Source organism: Mauremys reevesii, linkage group 12 (genome assembly GCF_016161935.1).
Source record: "Mauremys reevesii isolate NIE-2019 linkage group 12, ASM1616193v1, whole genome shotgun sequence".
NCBI classification, from domain to species: domain Eukaryota; kingdom Metazoa; phylum Chordata; order Testudines; family Geoemydidae; genus Mauremys; species Mauremys reevesii.
This window is the reverse complement of record NC_052634.1, coordinates 7,792,484-7,811,248: the sequence shown is the minus strand read 5'-3', so window position 1 is coordinate 7,811,248 and position 18,765 is coordinate 7,792,484. Positions and strand designations below refer to the sequence as shown.

Here is an 18,765-nt window from a genome sequence, read left to right as displayed (position 1 = left end):
TTATAAATAACTCTAAGCAACAAGATCAAGCGATAGAAGAATTCCTTCTACTCAGGTCAGCTGATTCAGATCCCAGGGGAGGGCGGGGACCTGGAACCCCACAAACAAGCTCACATGGCCGGCACTCAGGCTTCGTTACCAAGTGGGCTCAGCAAAATATTTGCAAACTTTGCCAGCTCCATTGGGAGGGCACCTGGGGTCAGCGCCTGGGTTCTCATCACAGCCTGCACTTCAACATGGGTCTGAAACTGGGAGAGAGCTGCCGGGCAGTGCAACGTTCATAGATCACAGCCAATGAGTTCAGCAGAACCCTTCAATAGTGGCCGATTTATGGCTATTCCAGCACAGGCAAACTGAGCGTGTATGGGAGCAGAGAGCCCTTCCCTTCCCCTTCTCTTCCAGCTCTAATGCAATACCCTGAGCACAAGGTTGGCAGCCACTAGTGCTTTCAACAGCATCAAATGCTGCCGAGGATTGCACGCCCCATCCTATCCATGAGTTTGTAGCTGGACAAACGACCCCTCTTCTAGAGATACAGCAGGAGCCAATGCTAAGTGCATTGATCTCCTGTGTCCACAGGCATCACACTTGCTCCTGGGCCTGTGAAGTAATGACGCCTTCTCAGCCACCAGCACTTGGCCAGACAACTGCAGCCTCTGTCTGGTGCCAGGAGCCTCAACTGAGCCCCATACATGAGGTGTGCTCCTGCCCCTGTAACACCAATGGGCCACTAGACAATCACTAGGGGAAACTATGTTCAGCACAGATCCTCAAAGGTATGTAGGCCCCGACCTTCCATTGATTCCAATGGGAGTTAGGTGCCTAAATCCCTTCAGGGAGTTGGGCCTTAGCACCTAATAGACTGCTGGAACTACAGCTAGGCTCTCCACACAACTGCAACAGGGCTCTAGAAGGACCATAGCTAAGTCGATCATGCCCATCCACCCCTGCTTTGGACATTCATTTTTGGCCAAACGGTGCCTCTCACACCGAGAATTATTTTTAAATGCTGTTGCTGGGTGGTGGTGGGGATTATTTTATGGGCACATTTGAAAGCCAAAGAGAATGATCTCAGTGGAGGAGCTATGGGCTCACCCAGCTAATCAAGAGCAAGGCCTCCGGAAAGACCAAACTGTTTCTTTTTGTTCCTTTATGGTTCTCTTTTGCCTTAAGAGCAAAGCAGGAGACTGGCTGGATAAGCTGAGAGGTAGCAAACATGGACATTATTACTGTACAGCAGGAGATGGAGGCAAGCAAAAGAGAGACCAGAACATCACCTGAATAACCCATTCAACAGCTCCTCCATCCCTTGGCAAAACAGAAGTAGCTCAGGAGCAGGGTGCAGGAAGAATACAGGAGAGGGATGTGGGTTAGCAAGAGGCTTGGGCATCAGATGACTAAGGAGGCATGGAGGGATCAGAGACAGCCCTAACGCCGCACACTCTAGGAGTTCAACGAGGAAAACATAGCACCCAATCCAAAGCCCACTGATGTGAATGTGGTTCCTTCCATTTGACTTAGAATGGGCCTTAATGAGCTTAAAGCATCAGTGGAGAAGTGGGTTTGGGAAGGCAGATCAGGGGGAATGGTGGGGAGAGGAAAGCTGCATAATCTCAGGGTCCGGTATAGTGTAGGTCTGGTCTGCTACCTAGGAGACCTGCATCCAAGCAAGAGGCTCCAACCTCTTTCCATTGAACTGGGCCTCCCATCCGCCTTGACGGGAACAAACGCATCACCACTGATCCCAGTCAGTCCAACCCCTCGATGACACAACTCTGCTAACGTCACGCTCGCTGTGTATCCATTTCAAAGGAGTGACATGTAATAAACACCAAGATTACTAGATCAATCTGATAAAGTGTTTACCATTACATATCCTCTTCACCAGCTTCATTCCCACCTTCAATACAGTTTCAGATGGGTTTAAATCCTCAGTGCATATGTGCACGTACACACACACCCACGCACACACACACACACAATTCTACCTGGTGCTGTGCAGCCACCAGAAAATGAATCTGCTCTTTATTGTCTGTCTGTCTGTCTGTCTGATATCCATGGAAAGAATAGGAACTCTTCTATAGAGATGCCCACAGGAGCTGCCTCTCAGGGAAGATGAAGAGACACTCATGCTCTGAAACACAAGATAGCCCATTGCTAGGAAATGAATTCCCCTCTGGAGAGAAGCTGGGAAAGCAATTTATTAACCCTCCCCCACTCACCACCATCACCTGATTGTCTATGCAGCCCACATGCCCCACCGCTCAGGGCTGGCAACCTTGCCTAGATCATCTCGATGTTAGAGGGGGGGGTCCCCAACTCACCCCCACTGGGCTGGCTGCCAGGGAAGTGGTCTAGCTGACACTGGATGGAGACTCCAACTAACCGGGTTCTATCCTCAGCTCTGCTCCTGCGCTACTGTGCCATATTAGCGAGTCACTTCATCCCTCTGTGCCTGTTTCCCCTCCCACCCTTGGTCCATCTTGTTGATTTGGATTTTAAACCCCTTGGGGCAAGGCCCGTGTGGTCAGAAAGCACGGCGAGGCCCTGGTCTTGGGTGGGACCTCTAGTTGTGGCCGTATACAAATCATAATACTGATCTAGGGCCCAATTCTGCAAGGAGAATCTGGGGCACCTGGCCACTCACAGGATTGCGCCCCAACTCTTTAAGGGTCTGCTTGCTGAGTTCCCTCTGCTTCTGGGAGATGAGGGTGTTTAAAAGCTCCAAGGATTGGGCTCTGCCTTTAGGGCGGAGTTCCTGAAGCATCTGGAGCAGTTTTGCTTTTCAAGCCCATCATAAAAACAGACAGGTCAGACTCACCGGCAGAACGACAGGTTACATCTGTGTTTACCCTGGCGGCCAGCTAAGTTAGGCAAGAACATCTGCTTTGATTCTTTTGCTGCAATAGATCTGCTCTAACGGAAGAGGATAGTTAGTACCTGTTAATAATTATTAACCACATCTTTATGATAAAATCTCAACCTATTGTTTTTGCCTTCTAAATGCACGAGGGTCCATTTCTTTGCATCTCTCCATTCCAATGACCACATGGGACCTTAACTCATTTGGCCATAGGATGGCTTAAATGATGCACAGTCTCTGCATTGGCACTTGGCACCAGGGTGAATTTCCCCCATAACATGTATTATCTAAATGGCAGCAACTCTGGAGAGCTTCCATTCTGCCAGCGAAAGAGGAGAGCGAGCTGGGAACAGGGAGCAAGCCACTTTTCAAGCAACAAACAGGATCTTCATGGAAATGTGAAAGCATCACAGGTAAATAATTACCAACCCATCGGCATGTCCCCCTGTTCTGGAGACGCACTGCAAATCCAGTTCTTCCACCACCAGCACCACACGCATACCCCTAAAAAGATGGGCCTTTCCATCAGGAATCTCTGCAGCAGATTAAAACTCAGTTTATTAAAATAAAGCAGTGCTCTAACAAGGGTAATCCACTGATAATTTCACTCATTTAAGCCCTATTTCATCTCAACCAAGTAGACTTATTTCCATTTAGCATTCTTAATTCTTTTAGCACTTTCAGTTTCCCAAATTGGCTTTGACAGAGGCATTGACATTCAGCCATCATTTTCAGATCAAATTCCATTTAGTCTCTCCAAACTCCCATAGCTTCGGGAAATGCAAGTGGAATTCATTAACGGCGTCCTTGGGAGAATTAACCATTCTGCCCCGCAGCCTTTGCCAGCTGAGAAACACTGGCTGGCAAGGGTTGAACCAAGACGGGCTACCGCTGGGCTATGTTTCACTTCCATGGTGGATTTTCTGTCCCCCCACGTCCCGCACACACAATGTTCAGGTCGATAACGGAGCTCTGTGTCAATATCAGCACAGCTGCTTGGGTATGATTCAGTGGTGGATTTGGGCACACTGCTCTGATTTCATTTGCAAGCCACAGGCTAGAAGTCTGCCTGTTAGATCCCCATTGCGGGTAAAATTTATGAGGGACAGTCTCGTGCTCCTATTTCATTCCAAAGGAGCAATGTCATGTCAACGCAAACAGCTGGACTCAATGGGTTTGGGGAGGCTCCTTCCCCGGGGACGTTTGCTCACATGCATTTTGGTGAAGCCTCATGTATCTGGGCTAAGATTTCCAAAGCCATATGAGGGTTTTGGGAACCCAGTTCTCATTAAATGAGAATGCAAATCCCTTAGATGGCTTTGGAAATCTCAGTCTCTGTTACTAACCAAAAACACAAGAGAATTTGCTGTGAACCCCAATGGGCTCTAAAACAGCAAAAATCAAAGCAGTGTAATCCATCAATTGGATAGCTGCTTCCCCCACTCTGCCAGGTCCCCATGAAGAGGGATTGCCAAGCAAACAGACCAGAGCTGCATGAATTCCTCCAGGCAGCCAAGAAAGTGAAAGGAGAGGAGAAATATTCCCTTTTCCCAGCAGCCCAGAGTGAAAGAAAATATATGATGTGGGAATCCCAGGGGAGCCACCAAATAACTATGGCCCGGCATCCTGAAACAGCGCTGCACCAGCACTGCACCAAGAATGGGGAAAACGATGCAACATCAGGACATCATGCCATAATTAATGAGTCTCTCTCTGTGGCACCATTCAGTGCTATAAGTGGCTTCTCTGTGCCACAAGCCTGCAAGACACTAATCTACATATTCCATCTGGCTTGAAATACATTAGAGCTGGATGAACAATCATTCAATGACTTTCCCCCTCTTTTGCTGGCGAATCCCTCTCTGCAAGTTGCCTTGTGTTATCTGATATTATTTGCCAAATAATTTCTGCAAATAATTCTTCATCTGTGGCTAGTTGATGAGAAGTTTGCTGCAAATAATTGCAATCCCCGTGGTTTTGATTGGCCGTGGAGGTCACATGTTATTTTCAGTTCCCTGACTGGATGGGCAGAACGCTTACCTCTGTGTTGTGAATGTTTCCGATAACCAATTAGAAATTTGCTCTCAGTGAATATTCATCGGTTTTCACTTGAATGTCACTGCTCCCCTCTAACGTTCCTGCCAGGGAACTCGGTTGCTGGAATATTCATTGAGAGTGAACACAAACGGAGACGTGAACATTTTTAAATAGGGATCCTTTTAAAATTTAAAAACTGGAAAATATTCTGCAGTATTTGCCCAGCTGTACACACAATCTACTGGCTCCATTGTACAAGCAGATAAACAACATTTAGTACTTCCAGTGCTTTTCTTTGGGAGATGCAAAGCACTTTACAAAGATAGGGGGTGGATAATTGTCTCCATTATGCAGATGGGGAAAATGAGGCACAGAGGGAAAGTAATGTCTATTTATCTGCATACTTCTATAGTCCTCTCATCATGGTTCCTGAGCACTTTCCAAGCACTTATGGATTTTATCCTCACACGGCACCTGTGAGATAGGGAAATATCATGAACACCCCGTTTTTAGAGAAGGGGAATGGAGACAGAGAGGGATAAAATGACTCGCCCCAGTGAGTCTGTGACAGAACTGGGAACGGAACCCAGATCCAGCCCAGTGCCTTGATTACATGACCACTCCTCCTGCCCCAAAACTTGTCCACACACACACAGCTGGGAATAGTCCCCAGACTCGCAGTCTGGTACCCCGCCCGCTGGAACACACTGCCTCCATTAGTGACATTTGGTCCAACTCATTCAAATGCTGGATCTCTTCTCAAGGGCAAATACCACAGGCAAGGTAGGATCCATCCCCCATGCTGCTTTTATCACCTTAAAGAGCCTTTCCAGAGAGTCTAACAAAGTCCATTCTCAAGATCCATATCCATCCTCCCTGCCCACTGCTATGTCTTATATAGATGCTGCTGCCCCATGACCACACACACACACACGCTTACTTGTTCTTTGCATTATCTGCAGGCTGCAATTGGCTGGGAAGCATTCACCGACACTTTGTTCGGAGAGCTTCTACATACAAATAAATTGCATTTGTCTGAGCCGTTCCTCCTTTCCCTGTTTTTTGCAAGGAAACTTGGCCATTAGTTTCAATCAGATCCTTGAGGCCTTCACGCAGGGTGGAGGAACAGAGCACACAGCCAGGAGAAACAGGTTGTAGACAAAAGGATGTGCCCCCCAATGGAAGTAGTAGGGGTGGGGTCTATGTTTTCTGCCACCACCGCTGTCTCAGAGGCGAGAGCAGGACCTGGCTCTGCTGACCCTGACAAGAGCAGGACACAGTGGACAGGCTGAAGCAGCTGCCGTGGGGCAGGCAGGACTCCCCCGCCCAGCCCAGTCGAGCCTTCTAGCTACCATGAGTTCCAGCGGAGACATCCAGCCCCGGGGAGAGGCAGCAGCATATGTGCCAGTTGCCAAGGTGGGATGGGGGAAGGATCAGGGCACTGGCATCTGGGTGGCGGGCATTGGTGCACAGGGCATCGACCATCCACTGTGGGGTGAGAGGGGGATTAAACATAATCTACAATAGAACACACACACAGAGAGCTGTGTGAATACAAGTATTCTAGAAAAATGTCTTCTTCAAGAAGCAAAAGTAACCAAGGTTTTCTCCTTCTCAGAAGGAAACAGCAGACATCAAATATTGGGCTGCTTAGTTCATAGACCAGCACACCAGCCACCCAGGAACTGCCGGAGGAATTGCTGTAGGCAGTGATGAGCTGCCAAAATCTTAACAACCGGTTCCCTATAAAAAGTTCTGATTTAAGGGGGGGGAGGAGCGGGGGAGGGGCCGGGGGAGAGATCCTCGTGGGGCCGGGGGCCCCTGCAGGGCCTGGGCCAATTGCCCCACTTTCCCCCTCCCCTCCCCTCCCCTCTGGCCAGCCCTGGCGCTTGCAGCAGCCTCCCCCCTCCCCCCACCTTGCTGGGCCATTCAAAAAGTGGCAGCAGGATGACTCCAGAGCTCAGCTGAGCTGCCCAGCTGGTGCCGGCGGCTGGCCATGCTGCAGCTGGGGGGAAGCGGGGGAAGGGCTGGGGGAACCTCAGCCTCCCCAGCTGGGAATCCTGGGAGCAACAGGATGGTCCGGCCCGCGGACCAGAGTTCTTTGCCCACCCCCTGGCCCTTTAACAACTGGTTCTCCACGCTGTAGGAGCTACCAGAATGCCCCTTCACAGCCTGAAGCCGGCTGCCCACCATCCACCCGTCTCACTAGCTCCCCAACCCCCTCCATTCCCCCCATTCACAGGGAGTTTGTGCCCTAACTTGGTTCAGAGGAGGCAGCTGAGGTCAGAGCAGGTGCACATCATTACTTATCAAGCAGTTCAAAGCAGCTGACCTCTCTGAAGGATGACGCAGGAGAAAGTGGTTGGGAACAGCTGGTTCAGGCAGCCATGGGGGTATAACTTGGGTGTCCCCTTAGTCCGTTATTCTGTTTTGCTTGTCCTGCCACGTAAGGCAGAATTCAGCTTCGGGACTCTGAACACTGATGTTTTTTGTTTGTGTCACTAGAAAACCAATAAATACAAGCCCCAGAAAGAGGTGATTTTCCTCAGCAAAGACCTTTGTGACCTGTGTCTCTTTAACAGCATTGCCCTGGGACTGCCACAGAGACTTATTATGAGTACACTACAGTAAAAACGTGGCGGATATGACAATATTCTAGACAAACCTTGTGGAATTAAGTTTAATACCTTGGGGAGCCACTGTATTCAAATTGTGGTTGTGTGTGTGTGTCGTTGTTGTGTGTAACCTCTCTAGCAGACTAACTAATGCAATCTCTGGGAAGGATTAGGAACTTCAGTGGACTTCTGGAGACAATACGTGTTAAATGTATTTCCTAGGAGGGGTGAGGGGAATTCAAATGACCCACCTCAGTCAGAGTTCATCCTTTTGAAGCTGCACCTGGAGAAAAACCCATTGCCTACTACGTATCTGCTCCTAGAAACTCCAGATCAAAGACCACCTAACTGGGTGAAGGACTGACTAAACTTGTCACAAATGCTCAGAAACGTCCGACAAACTTAAGCCAGAGAGATTGATACGGTCACACAGGGAGTCTGTGGCCAAGACAAGAATTGAAACTCCTCTCTTCTGAGTCCCACTAGTGCATCCGTCCTCTCGTCTTTTGGATGCAGCCTTAAAATCTCAGGTTCTGTTCACATTCTGTGGACGTTAAAGATCCCTCGGCAGTTTCAATAACAGAAAGTGATTGACCGAACTTTGCACACCCTCCTCATCCCCAGTGTTGTGCAGGGTGCTGACTGGTTGCCACCTTCCCATTTCAGAAGTGGCTAGCCTATCAATAAAGCTGTTTATGCTACGGGCAGCTTGAAGTTAGCTTGAAGGGTGCAGAGTTAGCTTGAAGGGTGCCCCTTACCAGACTCCCGTCCACACACCAGAAACCCTAGCTCCAGTGGTGCTTTAAACTCAGGCCAGTTGGCCTGTTGGGGAGCGGGTGGGTTAAAGCTTGAGGCTTGAGCTAGTAACGGCAGTGGGGATGCAGCTTGAGTATTGCAATGTGATGGCTCTCACTCGAGCCAGGCTAACTCCGGCGGTGTTAACTTGAGTGTAGATAACTCCAGCGACCTGTGCAGCCAAGACAAGCCCTACAGAGCGCGTGTGAAATCCACAGTACGTAGCTAGCTCCTGGCAGAGGCGAGGGAAAGGACTGGACAGTAGCTATTTATAACACAGACTAGTGCAGAAGCCCATCTCAGGCTGCATGGGAGCCTTCCATGGATGTTCTAGCTTCAATGATGGCTGGGATCTGGAACTAATTTTGGCAGCTGTTTGAGTATCCAGGGAGGCAGGCGTCTTTTGCTTTCATTCACAGAAAGGATTTTTTTTAACTAATGACAGAAATGACAAAAATAGCTTTTACTAGGACTGGTTTTCAGGCTATTAAGGAAAAGAGACGTGTTAAAAAATGGCTGAACCCTGGACACACTGAAAACCCTGCTCAGCGGCAGTCACCAGCAGTTTATCAGTGTTGCATTGCTCTCATTTCCTGACCTCTGGCTCAGACACAGGCTTGCAGCACATCCAGGAGAAGACAAGAAATCAGGCCCAGAAAGCGTGTGTGTGTGTGGGGGGGTGTCTACAGTGGTTGTACATCTCTCGTCATTCCTACAGGGGCTGTAGCGGACTTGTACATTTAAGAGATCTGACATTTAAGTGACCAGCCTCATTCTCTGGCTCCTGTCCTTAATGTAAAACTTTCCACTTCCGCCTGCTGCTTTAGCACCTACAGTAAGATCTATAAAAAGAACAGGAGTACTTGTGGCACCTTAGAGACTAACGAATTTATTTTAGCATGAGCTTTCGTGAGCTACAGCTCACTTAAGATCTATGCAAATTTCAAACCTAGCACAATGTAGTGCAGCACACGGTAGCATTCTGCTGCATTATCCAGTTGTTCCACAGTTTTGCTAGGCTCAGTGGGAGCATAAACCTTGCACTACAAATAACGGTTAGTGCTAACTTGCTAACTGTGTGGCTTGATCAGCACCCAGAGCCAGGCAGCGATTTCATAGTCAAGACAGTTTATGCACACATATGAATCGGAACAAAGCTTGGGGCCTTTCTGGGCAAAAGCCACCAATCTCCATACAACATTGATCCATCAGTGCCAGTTTAACATGCCTCTCGGCTATTACCAGACACTAAGAGATCAGTAAAGATAATTCAGTCCAGTGGAAGCAGGGGAGGGAACAAACCCAACACAGATGCACAAACAAGGCTCAAAGGGGTCATTTGTCTCACCGAATCCAACTCTTTTCTTCCTGCTTTCCAGGTGCTCAGCCCTAGCCAGCCTCCATCGCCTGCAAAGCGGATACGGTAGGTCTGCTTATCAAGAGTAACAAGCGTTGACTACAACTGTAGCAGCAGTAAAACTAGCAAGCACCGAGGAAGGGACCAGACTAGATGACTAGGCTCTGCCAGCACAAGCATTAGACATACCGCTCTGGGACAGATCCACATATACGATAAGACAGCATCTCCTCGCTCATTTCGGGCCAGATGCTGCCACCAGTGTTCACACCGAATATTCCTGTACTCTGCAAGTAGTCTCAACGGTGAGTAAGGGTGTCAAAGGCCAGCCCATTATTATTTTAAATCTGAGAAGATTCACTGGGCTTGCCAGCCACGGCTGAGTGTATTTAACATGGGAACCGCCATACGTCCATCACATTTAGTGTCCTGTGTCTGGAAGACGATGGCTCAGTCTGATTCCTCAGAGGAAGGTGAAGCCCTGACCCATTTGTGCAGCGCTATACAATCCCCTTGCAAGACACAATTGACAATCTAAAGCACAAAATGTGATTACCCTTCTCTTAGCCTGCATGACTACAGTGGTTATGAAGGGTCATAACATTATCCCAGTGCCTTTTAGAAAATCCAGCCACAGCATCTGGATCTGTGACCCTTCAGGGCAATGAATTTCATAGGCTGTCTGGCGTACTGAAGTTAAGGAAACCAAGAACGGAGGCATGGGGTGGAGAGGGGAAGTCATGCAGAGAAACCTGCCTTATGCAATTACTCAAGTGACTGACAAATATCAGTTGCATAACAGAAAGGTCTTCCAAGGAATCTGGAGCAGAGTTGTACTGGGCGAATTTGGGGTTCCTTTGAAATGGGCTCTTAATGCGGCAGGGTGTGTATGCAAGGTGGATGGATGGTCTCTTCTATTGATTTCACTTGAATGACTAAGATTAAAATAAAATGACAAGACCAATGTAGAGTAAGCAAAGAGGAGGCAGAAGAGACAGTCCGAGATTGGTTTGGGATCCCTAGATCCCAGAGACCACTGGTTCAAATGCTGTCAGGGCTGAGTTAGGCAGATTAATTAAGAACCATACAGGTTACCATCTGGAGATCTTTCTGATGGGACCTTAAAAACCTGACGTCCTAACTGCTCTGTCTGGATGTTTTCAGAAAAGCAGGGATTTGGCCAAAATCTGCCCTCCTGCTGTAGGACAGTTGGTTCCTGCCCTTCACTCCAGAGGAGAATGTCAGGTGAGAATGTGCTTAGAAGTTACTTAGGTTCAGCTCTTCTCTTGGTGGGCCATATCCAGAGACCCCTACTCTGGCAACATACCCCTTAGCTTTCAATGGGAGTGAGAGTGGGCACTTTTTTCAGCCTGCTCTAGAAACGAAGTCCACATGCTGTCCGGACTCAAAAAATTTACCCCTGCGGTTTGATTTTATTAACAAGGAAAACAAAGTAATGAAGTTCAGCTCAAACCTTCTCCTCGCGCTTGTCTGCTCCCAGCGTCCCTCCCTCGAGCTGCTCAGCCCACATTCTAGACCCTCTCCCCTCAGAGAGCCACTCCCATTTCCCTGCATTCAGGTGGTGTTAATGAGCCCCCTGACTCAGTGAGTTAGCAGATCCCACCTAATCTTTTCCCAGAAGGATCATCAGCTGCTAACAAGGTGGGGTGTTTCAGGCAAACATTGCTGCTACAGGGAGTTTTGCCTGATTATCACTTCAGGGTTTAGTGCATGGAAAGAAAACTGACCCCCTGCCTCAAATAAAGAGACCAGTTCTGAAACCGCACAAGGCAAAACATTTTGCCTCCTCGTTTAGACAAGAATGGGTCAGATGACAGACCTCAACTGACATGGGCACTGCAGGCCCTCTCTCAGCTTGCAGATGTCATGGACAGAACAGCATCAGTAGGCTTTTCCCCATGGGGCTTGGACTCTTTTTTATCTTGGAAGTGCTCATTGGAAAGTTGTCTGGAAAGACGGGCATCTTTGAAAGTCCCATCAAGAACCTGAAGGCTAGTGCTAAGAGAAGTGGCATTTTTATCAGCTGCTCTCTTCCCAGGCAGACAAGGTGGGTGAAGTAATATCTTTCGCTGGGCCAACTTCTGTTGGTGAGAGAGACAAGTTCTCGAGCTTATACTGAGCTCTTCTTCAGGTCAAAGACAAGCTCCAAAGCTTGTCTCTCTCACCAACAGAAGTTGGTCCAGTGAAAGATGCTACCTCGCCCACCTTGTCTATCTAATATTCTGGGACCAACACGGCTACAACAACTCTCCCTAGGCAGTCAGTCACTGGGATGGGGATTTGTGGGGGAAAGTCAAAAGAAATCAAAGGGCATTTCCAGAAGATGAATTATTGACAGGGCTGACATATTGGTGGTTGGTTTAAGGATTTATACGCATATCTCGGGGAGCATAAATAAAATATCGCTCTACTAGAAGAACTGTAAAAACAAAATTAAGAGACTGAATAGCTAACAAATGAATATTGTACTTTGCTGCACCTTTCTCCACACTCCAGTAACAAACGAAGAACAACAATGAATCTATTTCACCTTAATGGACTTGACTGGGGTTTCTTTACAGGGAAAAACAATGAAACATTTACAATGTCACAGCCACACTAATGTAGCAGAACATGCATCAGCAAGGATTTTATTTATGTTATGTTAGGTCCCGCCCCTTTTTCCTCTCCCCCAATCTAAAGATTCCTTTAAGAATGTGATCTGACAACCTTGAATGAAATATAAGGACGACGACGACTAAAGAATTCTTCTGTTGACTAGCAACCGCCTGGCGGAGAGGTGGATTACCCACACTGACACAAAAAAACCCTTCTGTTGATGCAGGATGCATCTACGCCACGGTGCTATACTGGCACGGCTGCAGCGCCAGAGTTTGCTTCTGTAGCACAGACATACCCTGAGAGTCACGAGTTCCAATCCTAACCCCGCCTCTGATCTGCAGTTTGATGTCAATCAAATTACCTCCCACCCCGCCCCTGTGCCTCACTTCTTCTGCCTGTGAAAAATAGAGATAAAGGTACATCCCATGCTGTCTCTTATGCACTGGAGGAGCTCCTGTAAAAAAGAACATCCTCCTCCAGGCCTTTCTTTAAGCTTCACCTCTGCTGTGATGCCTACAAGACGCTAGGCAGGGGGCATGCTATAGCTACTCATCATTACACCAAACGCTGTTTCCATCTGTCACCTCATTGTCGGCAAGGACGGCCCTTTTGATGATGTCTGTGTACAGGGCCTATAGCAAAGTGAGGTCTGATCCCTAACTGGGGCCTTGAGGCTCTACTGCAATCCAAACGTAAGGCACTTGGAGATCTCTGGATGTAAAGTGATGCGTTATTTATAATAATGGCTTTGCTCACCCATGTCCACTTGGGCATGAAGTTATGCGGTGCAGGGGTGTCCACAGCTTTCCAAGTATTGCCCTACCTGTGGTTGATTTTAAAAAAGGGTTATTTTTAATCCTTTAACAAGACTGCTGTTCAAGTCCCGCATACAGGAGTCAGCTAATCACATATGTGTTTTATTGACCTACTTTTTTTTCCAGTTCAGCTGTTCTCCTCTCCGCTCTGCTCCCCTCTGGCTAGGTGTAATTAGTTCCTCTCCCTTCTGAATAGGTGGCACTTAAATCTGTTGCTCCCAGAATAGGTGTGATAAGTGGGCAAGCAGTGCGCTAATTACAACTAGCCAGAGGAGCTCAGTAGAGTTAATGCCCCACTGGGAGCTTTGTTTTCTTAAATGTAATTCATATTTATAAGTGGAAAGGTTTTCCAGCAACCGCTCCTCCTCTTGATGCATACATTTGCTCCTTGCCTGGAGTATTAACCCAGCTTCAGTCTCCTCCTTTGTGGCTGGTTAGTGGATGGGCCACTGGAAGAGGACAGGAGGGCAAGTACTGAACTTAACTCAGACTTGCTGAAGCGGTCAGAAGGACAGGAGGAATTGCAACCTAAATCCTCCCCAGTCTGGGGAGAGAAGAACACGATTTCTACCCTCATAAAGGTAATAGCTTAAGGTCTGGCATGCCCACAAGGAGGCCACAAAGGGATCAGAGGTACAGTTACCTCAGGAATGGAGATATCCCTCACCCCTACCCCAGCCAGCGCACCATCAGCCCGTGTGGTATTTCTCAGCTGGGCCATGCTCAACTAGCAAAGGGGAGAAATGGGTTTATTCCAGCTGTCACCTGCGCGTGAAGGAAATAGATTAGCCTCTTATCTGCTACAAAGAGTTAATAAAAGCAGCTCACAGCTCCAGAGACAGCAGGCGGGGAAAGCTGTTTCCTTTCTTAACAGCAGAGCGAAGTGTCAATACAAGGCGAGTTTCATTACCGGAGTTTCTGGCTTCATTTCTTTTCTCTAACCCACACGGGCAGCGAATAAACGCCGATGGTCCCTGCTTCCCAAATGCCTTTTAATACACACGGGGAGGGCTGAATAAACGTGGGTCCCTTGTGAATGACGCGTCTTGGTGATATTAACGGCTCTATAATGCTGCTAAACTGTATTCAACTTGAGCTCAACGTTTCTCACTCTCCCCAATGCGAGGACAAAACAAATATTGCTGTGGCAAGACTTTTTGTTGTTTGTACAGTGCTTACAGGAGCGTTCGGCATGAAAGCCAAGGAAAAATCAAGTTATATTCCATAGCTCCTCTTTCCCAGGTGGCTTTTACCACAAATTTATATATAAAAGATTCCCATAGGGTAGCGTTAACTTGATGAAAACAATGCAAACATGAATACTCACCACAAGCTGCATTTGATTTACGCTCATGTAGTGACAGCACCATCCCTAGCAGAGAGCTAGATCTAGCCAGCTAGAGAGGCCTGGCTCACTAGACTGCTGGCTTGATACGGAGAGTTTGTGTGACTAAATCACAGGTTTAAACATCAGCCTCACTTGACTTCCCCAAGCGCCCATGTGCGGAGCAAGACAAGGGCGAGCGATAGCAGAGTCAGGCTTTGTATTTGCACCGGCAGCAACAAGTGCCTTGGAAGGGTGATTAAACCCAGAGTGTGCAGGAAGTTTCTTACTCACCGATCCTCAGGGAGTGGGGGCTGGCAGCGATCTTCATTAGCCACACCAGAAGGAGCACCAGAGGCGCCAAGACCCGGGGCATCTTCTATAAATCCTCATGGAGCCCTGCGGTGGTCTGGGCATGACATAACTCTGCAAAGAGGGAACGTTGCATGGTTAATGACCCCAGCCGTGGAACCAACATAGCTTGCAGAAGCATCCCAATTGAAGGGGACATCTCCTCTTGCCTCCCCCAACCAGAATGACAGTGAGCCAGATCCACTAACTACACATCCCCAACCCACCAGCCATACCCCTGATTGCTACTCCCTGGATCCAGGTTCAAGGCCCATGTTCCCACCTCCAAAATCCAACCCAGTATCTCCATTAAAAGATGAGTGGTGGAGGGAACCACTTGGAAATACAGAGCAAAACATTATTCTATAAACTGGCACTTCGGCCCCTAAATACCCATATTGGTACCTACGGAGCATCCAGCTACAGGGCACCTTAGTTTATGTGCCAGTGTTTGAAAACAAGAACAAAGGGATAGAAATTGGCCAGCAATAAATCAGAAGGTTTCTAGCCACCAGAGGAGTAAGTGTCTGGAGGAGTAGTGGGGGCAAACAACCTAAGTAGTTTGAAGATGGAGCTTGACACATCTGTGAATGGGATTATATGATGGGGTTGCCTGTGACGGCAGGGGAGCAGACTTGATGATCCAGAAGGTCCCTTCCAATCTTATGAAAATTGCATATTATACAAAAATCAGGAGCAAGCGCTTATGCCTTAGGGTGTCTCCTTGCTTCCAGGAGTGTGAGATTGTTTTAGCCCCCTATTTTAACCATGCCTTGAAGAGATCTGAAGATATAGATCTCTCTGAGGGTCATTGAAATATGGAGCAAAATCTCACAGTCACGGAAGCAAGGAGAGACGGCCTAAGGCGCTCGTTGATCATCACAGCCAGAGGACATGTTTTTAAAAGCTGTTATCTAGAAAACAGACATAGCCAAGCAATGACCACTCCGCCGCTCCAAGGCCTGGTTTGGGAGCAAAGCTCTGGTGACTCCATTGCCCTTTGCTTGAACTGGTGGTGGGCAGTGTGCTTCCATCATTAAGCCTGATGTGCTAGTTATCTGTCACGACCATTTGCTGATCTATAGCATGGGGCTGTTGCACAATTGATAGTGGTTTTCCTTCCATCCCAGGAGGCCGCTGCAGAACTGCATAAAGCTCACAGTGACCAGAGGGGAGAGGAAAGGGGAGGTTTGCAGAGGGGAAGGGTGATAACGGGTTGTTAATATAGCAAGAGGCACTTATTTCCATACGACCCGTGGACACAGGATTTACATTTGCCTTTGGCATCTTGTTACCCTTAAAAACAGATTCGTACAGAACCAAATACATACATGGTGCTTTTACACTCGTGGAGTCAGACATGGCCTCGGCCCTGAAGAGCTTTCAGTTTAAACAGGACAAGACACTGGATGGCAAGACTGGAGCAGCGATGGGGAAGAGACCATTAATGACGGGAAGGGCAGGAAGGACTGCTTGGAGGAGGAGGGGGAAACACTGCGTAGGTGAGACCAAGGAGAGAAGCAGCATGACAGAAGGGAAACAGAACCCTGTGCTGCTACATAGCTCTGGGATCCAGGGAGCTGCCAAACAGCCAGAGGGCTGGAGTGATGTGAAATGACAAATGAGGGACAAGGAAGGGAAATAGGACCAAGGTGGCAGTGATCTTCTATAAGAACCTTCCTCTGAGGGCTGCAGCAAACCCCTTCACTGCAGCTGAGCTGACAGCGCGCACGCACCCAGGCGGGGCATGGCAGGATCACGCTCACAAGCAAGAAGCTTCCTGGCTTCTCTCTGGGTGGAAATGGGGGACTTTCCGCCTTGAATTCGGTGCAGATCTAAGAAAGCATCGGCACTGCTCAGGGCTGAGCCCTGCCAGATAATTCATGGGTGAGGTAAGTTCCCACTGCAGAGATTAAGCAGAGGATTGACCTCCGGGAGACATTTCCAAGCACTTCACTACCAGGTGGGGGACTGTAGGGTCGAGGGGACCTAGAGACATTCACCCACGTCTCTGATTTTAATCTACCTTAGGCCACCAGTTCAAACCCACCCCAGCTTGGTAATGGCTGGAAGCTGTTACCATCTGATGGCAACTTAGAGACCTGAGGGAAACCAGCTGGTGGGTCTCAGTGGGAAAAGAAAAAGACACTAACTATCTGGCCCCCTTGCTGGCACTCCCAGCAGGGCGACCTAGAATTCAATGGGCCACGGAGGCTGTAATGAACTCCCATCCTTAAACAGGGACCAAATCCAGACACACATGGCCAAGGGTGTGCGGTGGAAGCTTGCACTGCTCGTTCCGACACAGCATCTGTTGTGTGGCTGAGTAGTGATTCCAGGATTGTGCATCTTGGCATGAGCATTAAATTCAGTGGGGCCCTTGTCTATTACAGAAACTCTAGGAGCTAGCACAGTACGAATAACTAGCCAACTGGGACTGTCATAAACTCTCAGCAAAGCCCCACCTGGAAAGCCAACGGCAGTGATTTGAGAACTCTGTGCTAATAGGCGCATGGGTGCTCAGAGCTCCTAAGGAGCCACTGCAAATCTCGCCCCTTTCCCGCACAACTCACTCCCCCAGTCACACCTGTCCCCAGGCCACTCTGAGACTGCAGCAGGGGGATCCTGGGTGAGATACAATTTGGCTCTGATTCGGCAGAGAACCAAACTTAACTTTAAGCACTTGATTAAGCCCCAGGGAAGTCAATGAGAGTTGAACACTTGCTCAAAGTGAAGCACACGCATTAAATGCTCTGCTGAGCAGAGGCCTTTAGGTACCTCATTGCTGTGGCTAAATCCCACCCTCTGCAGCCAGCCTTGCTATGAGCCTTCATAGCACCCAGGGGCTGGGGTGAATGACTGCTCCCCTGTCCCAGGCTCCTGAGCAATAGCAAAGCTGTTCAATGGCCCCTACTGCTCCTCTAAGCAACCACATGTGGGGTAATGGCCAATCCATGCCCCACTACGGACCATCCATTGGGTGGGGATGAATAAGAAGCCCCAACAGAGTCATACATGAGCTCCCCAAACCACGCCCACCCCTAGGAAGTGGAGCTGCATTTAGGCTCTTCTGTGTCATGGAGAAGGGGCCTGGATATTCGCCCATGGGCAGCATTTGCAGAGCACTTCCTCCCCGCTCCTGCCATTCTGTGCTTCTCACTTGCCATCCTGGCAAGAAACAAAAACCGGGGGTGGCGGGGGGAGGAATACAGCAACGATGGTGCAAAACTAAAGGTTTGGGTTTTTTTTAAAAAGTCTCAGCTCATTCCCAATGGTCATTAGGAACTGCCCCACCACATTCCCAGCAGAAACAGAACTTTAAAGGGAAAGAAAATGATAGGGAGAAAAAAAAAGGAAAACAATCAACATTTCCCACAACATTTTGCAAAGCAGCCAGTGCTCTTAAAACAAATCCACCTGCTGCAGACAGACGCAATTACTGTATCATCTCTTAGCCACAAACATGAGGAAACTAGAATAAAGAACCCTGGTTCCTCCGCTCCATACACTCTGATCTCTTGTCACTTCAATGAAACGACATCTCTTCCAGTAAATACTAGTAGTAGTAGGTCTCACAGCTACTCTCCCCATACAGCCACTAGAGGCCATCACGGCTCACTCAGACACAGACTGAGTATCACTTACTGCTGGAGCCGTGCAGGAGGAGCCAGGGTCAGTCAGAGGAAGTGGTTCATTCTAGAAACTGAATGGGCACCACCATTAGAGAAGAGGTGTTTTTCACAGGCCTCATTAACAGCTCCATAGAGAGATTATAGCTTATAGGCGAAACTACTGTCCCTTGCACTGATGACATGATTTCCATTGGCAGAAATGCCCTTAAAATACTAACTTTGAGTATTCCATCCAGTCATTCATCTGACCCTCCTCCAACCCACTGGGAAATATATTTCCTCTCATCTGGTTTCTCTACTGCATGGGGCTAAATTCTGAAGTCTGGACAGAGGCAAAATTTTGAAATCATGGAG

General features: G+C 48.4%; 1 protein-coding gene across 7 annotated transcripts in view; it reads right to left on the bottom strand.

Annotated features, from left to right (window-relative positions):
• GRIK4 (glutamate ionotropic receptor kainate type subunit 4) overlaps nucleotides 1–18,765 on the bottom strand; it is a 303,138-nt gene that overhangs the window by 189,529 nt on the left and 94,844 nt on the right. For all 7 annotated transcript variants that reach the window (XM_039496823.1, XM_039496822.1, XM_039496827.1 and 4 more), the window contains exon 2: nucleotides 14,723–14,854. In XM_039496823.1, the coding sequence (XP_039352757.1) occupies nucleotides 14,723–14,804 (82 nt within the window). In that variant the 5' untranslated portion in view covers nucleotides 14,805–14,854. The remainder of the gene's footprint in view (nucleotides 1–14,722; nucleotides 14,855–18,765) is intronic.